The sequence below is a fragment of the Papaver somniferum genome, chromosome 5, assembly GCF_003573695.1.
Source record: "Papaver somniferum cultivar HN1 chromosome 5, ASM357369v1, whole genome shotgun sequence".
In the NCBI taxonomy this organism is placed as follows: domain Eukaryota; kingdom Viridiplantae; phylum Streptophyta; class Magnoliopsida; order Ranunculales; family Papaveraceae; genus Papaver; species Papaver somniferum.
In genome coordinates, this window is record NC_039362.1 from 93,513,078 (window position 1) to 93,519,898 (window position 6,821).

At 36.3% G+C, this 6,821-nt stretch overlaps 1 protein-coding gene across 1 annotated transcript; it reads left to right on the plus strand.

The window, feature by feature from the left end:
- Positions 1 to 624: 624 nt before the first annotated feature.
- LOC113282251 (extended synaptotagmin-1-like) lies at positions 625 to 6,449 on the plus strand. Its single transcript, XM_026531235.1, has 14 exons — positions 625 to 1,692; positions 2,245 to 2,319; positions 2,428 to 2,535; positions 2,649 to 2,681; positions 2,784 to 2,873; positions 2,986 to 3,111; positions 3,301 to 3,441; positions 3,573 to 3,992; positions 4,132 to 4,266; positions 4,376 to 4,597; positions 4,745 to 5,017; positions 5,168 to 5,305; positions 5,644 to 5,949; positions 6,078 to 6,449. Exons 1-14 carry the CDS (start codon positions 1,504 to 1,506, stop codon positions 6,309 to 6,311), a joined length of 2,490 nt encoding a protein of 829 aa, XP_026387020.1. The 5' UTR covers positions 625 to 1,503; the 3' UTR covers positions 6,312 to 6,449.
- Positions 6,450 to 6,821: the final 372 nt, after the last annotated feature.

Consider the following 6,821-nt stretch of genomic DNA (forward strand, 5'->3'; position numbering starts at 1 on the left):
TGTGGGTTTGAATCAAGAGTTCAGGGAAGAATCAAGATGGGTTCATAGTCATTGTCAAGGAATTGAAGGAGTTGTCGATGCTGTGGAGATGAAATGGGTTTAATCGGTTGCAGAAGGAGATTCGATTGGTGGTGCTGTTGATACTGCAGCTCAGTTCAAGAACGAGATTTCAAAGAATCAAATTAGTGGTGTTGATATGAGGAACTCAGTGGGAAGAAGAACAATGGATGGGGGAGGTAATGATTGATTTCTGCTGTCGAAGAAGAGGCTGGACTGGAGCCTGGATCTGTTGCTCTTTCACAGTACGGGAATGAAATTACGGGTTTACGGGCCAGCCGCGGATTTCACAGTACGGGCCGGGTTAACCCGTTTCTTCATAAGCCACTAATTATACAACCCGCGCCCGTCTTGTTTAGTTACCATCCGGGACGGGTGCGGATTTTCACGGGACGGGCCAACCCGCGGGTTTTGGCTTGGTTTGCCAGCTCTAATTGCAGGAGTGTGTGTATTGTTGTTATTCGCTGCGCATCCCTTTCATCACATCATATTCCGTAGCCTATAGTAGTTTCCCTATCCTTGCAACTCTCATTAAAATGGTATTAAAAATAAAAGATAATAAAAAATAAAATAACTCTTTTCTAATTATCAAAATAACAGTAAAATATACTTTTTGGTTTTTTACAATAAAATAAAATGATAATATTTCTTCTCTAGAAACTACACCAGTATTATCCTGAACCCTGAAACTACACCAGTATTATCCTAAATGCATCTTTACTGATCTCCACCAGGCAAAAAGATCTACACTGATTCATCAGATATTAGAACCGTCTTATACTATGCACTATTTTAGACTACATTTGTGTACGCTTTTACATAGACACATATTAATTAATTTTGTGAAAAAAGATCCATTTGGATTTTCCTCTGTGCTATAAATAGAAAATAATAAATTCTCTAAGAGATTTATAAGTACACAAACTCGATTCTTCTAAAATAAGGAAAACCATTGATTTTCCGAGTACACAGACATAAATATTTGCTACCTAAATATCCGAACTTAGGACTCTTCCGTCTGACTTGTTACTTTAATAATTTACTACAACTCTGTTTTAGCCATCCATCATCATCATTGTCTCTTTCAAAACACAAGACAATAGAAAAAGCCGTCTCTTTTACTTTCTTTCTCTCACTTGAAACAATTCTCAAACGACTCAGTATTTTTTTTATTCTTTCTTTCTTTCTTTCTTTCTTGATCGTTTGGTGTTCTCTCTTCCTCTGTTCATAACGGATTCTTTCTTTCACTTCTTCTCTTCAGCTTCTTACAAACTGAAGTGGGAGTGGGGATCTGAAACGACCCTTTCTCTGTCTCTCTCCACTCTTCTGTATTCGGTCATAAATTTTGTAGCTTGGCTATAAAATTTGAGTATATTGGATGGTGATGAAGAAGAAGAAGTGAAGGGAATTTAAATTTAATTTAATTTAATTTAATTTTTTGAAGAAATGGGTGGAAAAAGAAATAGGGAATTTTTAGCTAAAGAAGCAACAGAGTTTCTGAATCATGTAATGGTGGAAAGGTCTTTGTTTCCTTTCATGATTCCTATGGTTTTTGTTGCTTGGATTATTGAACGCTGGTTATTTCCTTTCTCAAATTGGGTTTTGCTTGCTGTCTCTGTTTGGGCAACAATTCAGGTACAACACTATCTCCTTTTTTTTTTTTTTTTTTTTTCATTCAATTTGGGTCTAAATTTCTTGAATTTGTACTTAAAAGTCAGAAATTTTGTCTGTGCAAAATGTTGGGTCTTTGCAAATAAGCTTATTTTAGTTATGATTTTAGTTCTATTGCAGTTTGAGATTTGCAATTTTTTTGTCCTAAATGTTGGAAACAAACAACAAAAATTTGCCTAAAATTATTACTCCTGTAGTAACTTTACTAAACATAATTTGCTAAAAACTAACTATGTTTTCTTTTTATGGTAAAAAAAAAATGATGACAACCGAGTGCTCAGCGATTTTGTGTGTTGATTCTTGTCGAATTCAATAACTTTGATCTTACTTCATCTGCCATATTAGAATATGTTTGATTAATTAATGATAAGTAATTACGGTTGACAAATTAAACTTAAAAGTGCATTTTATTTTCTAATCTGGTATGAGTGAGATCAAGGTTGTGGAACAAAGAAACTATGATGTTAATAATGGTACACAGGAGAAATCATGTGACTTATATCTTTTTATTTGTAGTATTGTAGGTATCAACGGAAGGTTCTTATAGACGACTTAAACAAAAGATGGAAGCAAGTTCTCTTGTATACATCGGTAATATTCTCTTCATTTCAATTACATTGTCTTATGTCTATGAAGGTGATTATAATTGTTCTTTGTTAGGATTTGTAACGATGACCAATCAAAATGTTTTTTTTGCAGCCCATTACACCATTAGAGCAGTGTGAGTGGCTGAACAAGTTATTCATGGAAATTTGGTCTAACTCTATTAACCCAAAGCTTGCAAATAAGTTTTCGTCAATTGTTGAGGTTAGCTTCCTGAACTCGTTTCTGTAAATTCCTTGTAGTTTCTCTTCGTATTAAACTTGCACTGTTACCGGTTGCTTCAATTTGTCTAAATGAGTGTCCGTCATTTGTTGCAGAAACGCCTAAAACATCGAAAACCGAGATTCATTGTAAGTTTGCTTTTGTCTATGGTTTATTTGTTTGTTTGTGTAGCCTTGAGTGTTGAAGGATACTCACAAATTACATTCTTCTGGGGAAACTATTATCTGTAGGAAAAAATCGAATTGCAGGAGTTCTCACTAGGTTCAACCCCACCCAGTTTTGGGCTGCATGGGACACGTTGGTCAACTTCGAGTGATCAGGTTTGGTTTCTGTTTACCTTCCGAACATCTGTCTACTTTCTTCTGACATACATTCGAAAAGATTGTTCACCCATGTGGTTTGGTATGATGAACTTTTTTCCTATCTTAACAGCAAATCTTGCATATGGGCCTCGAGTGGGACTCAAACAGTGTAAATATAATGTTGCTGGCAAAATTGGCAAAGCCATTATCTGGGACTGCTCGAATTGTTATTAACAGCATTCACCTCAAAGGAGATGTATGTAAAAGTTCTTCACAATTGAATTGTTATTCCTTTCCTGTTCTTTCTTAGCTTCCGTAATCGTTATGACAATGTAAGAAACATGTTAATAGGTTTTCAGATCTATGTGCAAAGTCTTTTGGCTGTGGCAATGCATTTTATGCTTGAAATTTTATTCATATTCTATCTGTTTATAATCTTATACAGCTTCGCATCATGCCCATTCTTGATGGGCAAGCTCTTTTGTATTCATTTGAACCAACTCCTGAGGTGAGGATCGGCGTTGTCTTTGGAAAAGGAACCCAAACACTTCCTGCGACTGAACTGCCAGGTGTTAATTCTTGGTTGGTGCGTTTCTCTTTCCACTTATTAATTTTATTTAGCGAAGCACACTGAAAATTAGTAGTATAATTCTTAGTGAAAATCCTATATTAACACATGTTAAGTATATCTTAGTGAATATGTTCTTCTTCTCTCAGGTCAAGCTTTTCACTGATACCTTGGTAAAGACAATGGTCGAACCTCGTCGCCGATGCTACTCTTTGCCTCCAATTGTTCTCAATAAAAAGGCTGTTGGAGGCATATTTTCTGTGACTGTTGTTTCAGCAACTACACAACTCCCAGATAAATTGAAAGGATGCAATTCTGGAGGCCTGGAAAGCTCTGTAAGAAATGGTAATTCCGAAGGATATTCAGGCAACGGAGTTGGACAAACATTTGTTGAAGTTGAACTCGAGGAGTTAACGAGAAGAACGAATGCTAGCCCAGGTCCAGACCCTAAATGGGATTCCACCTTTAATATGGTCCTGCATGATGATGCTGGAATTATAAAATTTAATCTCTATGAATGGATTCCAAACAATTTGAAGCATAACTATATAACTAGTTGTGAAGTGAAGGTACTGATCGACTGTTGTTACTCTTTTGATTCTATTCAAGAAAGTGATATCCCAAGATGTAATTGCACTCTGTATAGGGAATTCTCTAAATTTGGTTTGCGGAATCTGATTCTCATAAAATTTGAACTGTTGTGAACAGGTGAGGTATGTTGCGGACGACTCCACTACGTTCTGGGCAATAGGACCTAGATCCAGTGTACTAGCCAAACGGGTTACATTTGATGGTCAAGAAGTTGAAATGGTTATCCCATTTGAGGGACCTAATTTAGGAGAGGTAACAACTTATTTTGTTTAATTTGCTTAGAATTTGATTTCCAGCAAGTATCTTTCCCTTTTTTTATGAGATTTGTCCAACCCGTAACAATCTCTTTCTCTTTTTACAGCTGACAGTGAGGTTAGTGCTGAAAGAATGGCAGTTTGCAGATGGTTCGGTTAGCTCAAACAACACTTCTATTGTTGGCTCTCAACGGTCTATGAATCGCCCATCAGATGATCATCCAAGAACAGGAAGGAAAATCAAGTTAACTGTTGTGGAAGGGAGAGATTTGGTGGTAAAGGATAAAGCTGGAAAGTCCAACGCATATGTAAAACTACAGTATGGGAAGGTTTGTCTATTCGTTCATTGGGTATCCCTTGTCAATTTTTGTTTTGATAACATGTTTTCTAAAATTGTGAATAAGAATTCTCTTTATCTGCTTACTGAGCTAGAAAGCTATTCATGCATGACTGATACTGCTACAAACTTTATTCAGGGTCTTTACCGAACAAAGACTGCAAATGTATTGAAACCTGTCTGGAGTGATAAGTTTGAACTCGATGAGATTGGAGGTGGTGAATATCTTAAGATAAAATGTTACTCCGAAGACACTTTTACTGATGACAACATTGGAAGTGCACGAGTGAATTTGGAAGGATTGCTTGAAGGCTCTGTGAGAGACATTTGGGTACCTCTTGAAAAAGTCAGTGCAGGAGAACTGAGGCTTCAAGTAGAAGCAGTGAAAGTTGATAACTACGAACTATCTGGGGTATGCATCTAAATCAACCATTGGCACACAACCGTAGAGTACTCTGCATGGATGACTCACTAATTTATCATTACAGTATTTTTGCTTATTAGATGTGTATTGTTCACTGATTTATCTTTACAATACATGTACTCGTCCAAACATATGCAGAGTTCTCACGGAGGATCTGGGAATGGATGGATTGAATTAGTTATCATTGAGGCGAGGGATCTTATTGCTGCTGATTTAAGGGGAACAAGTGATCCATATGTGCGTGTCCATTACGGAAACTTAAAGAAACGAACAAAGGTTTGAATTCCCTGCACTTTTTGTTTCTGATGAACTTTTGTTTCCAAATGACAAATACGAACATGGGATCTGATTTTTATGATGACTTCACTCAAAAAGAGAGATATTTGAGCAGGTTACTTGGAAATTTCAATATTAAGTTTGATGTTCATGACACATGTTTAACATACGTCAGGAAAAACTCACCATGTCAGTAGAACTTGTAATACTGTCTGTTAGGCAGGATATCATTGTTTTAAAATTACACATGTTCAATTGTTCAAGATACCGTTGTTTCAAATTTTTCGTCAGTTGTATGCTAAAGTAATGGAGCTTCAAAATATTCCGTTGTGATGCAGGTTACATATAAGACTCTCACGCCTCAATGGAACCAAACATTAGAATTTCCTGATGATGGTAGTCAGTTAGAGTTACATGTGAAGGATTATAATGCCCTGCTACCAACGTCCAGCATTGGAGATTGTGTTGTAGAATATCTGTGGTTACCACCAAACGAGACGGCTGACAAGTGGATACCTCTCCAAGGAGTGAAAAAAGGAGAGATCCACATAAAAGTAACACGCAAAATTCCAGAGCTACAAAAGAGACCCAGTACAGATTCCAATAGTTTGCATCTGACTAAAGCCAATCAAATTTCTGAACAGGTATAATAAAGAATTCCGAAACATTTCCTCCATGCTGCCTACTCTTATAATTTGCCTTTGGTTTTTTTTGTTTTTTGTTTGTTTTAGTTCTGTGCTTCACTAACTTGAGACTTGCTGATGATAAACAGATGAGACAAGTCCTGAGAAGGCTTCGAAGGCTAGTTGACGACGCGGATGTGGAAGCTTTATCACTTGCAGTGAGTGAGATGGAAAGCATTCAAAAAGTAGAGGAAGACTACATGGTACAGCTAGAGTCTGAACAGTCTCTGCTCATAAATAAGATTGGTGAGCTTGGTCAAGAAATGTACAAATGCTCACCTTCCCCAAGCAGGAAAAACTCCGGTAGTAAAAACTCGAATTAATATTTATCTTCCTTTATAGATACTGATTTTTAAATGTTCGATAGTCTTATTCGGTTTCCACATAGTGTAAATTTGCAAACAGGCATTACTATTTAGTGATAAAGAAAGGTGAGAATAAGATGTTACCCATAAAAAACATGACTGCATTGAAATTTTGTGAGACCCCTTGCATGCCACAATTCCAGTAATTCCATTATTGAGATTAACATACATTACTAAATAAAAATAAAATATACTCCCTCCGTTACTTTTTAATAGGCCAGTTTCTTTTTTTGAGAAAATTAAGGAAATTAAGAGAACTAATTATTGAAAGTGGTCCTCTAGACACTTGTCAATAAAAGAAGTGAAGTGAAATGGTCCCCATGACACTTGTCAGCCAAAGAAATAAGTGAAATGGTCCACATAACACTTGTCATCAAAAGAAGTTAAAAGAAAAGTGGTCCTAGAAAATTAAAGTAACATTTGACTTTCCCAATTAGGAAACTGGCCTATTTTTTTTGAAATTTATAG

Bases quoted from the DNA above. Each gene is read 5' to 3' on its own strand.
- LOC113282251 (XM_026531235.1), top strand. From the start codon at position 1,504: ATGGGTGGAAAAAGAAATAGGGAATTTTTAGCTAAAGAAGCAACAGAG. The intron at 1,693-2,244 runs GTACAACACTAT...TTTTATTTGTAG, and splicing joins CTGTTTGGGCAACAATTCAG to TATTGTAGGTATCAACGGAA. The intron at 5,306-5,643 runs GTTTGAATTCCC...GTTGTGATGCAG, and splicing joins ACTTAAAGAAACGAACAAAG to GTTACATATAAGACTCTCAC.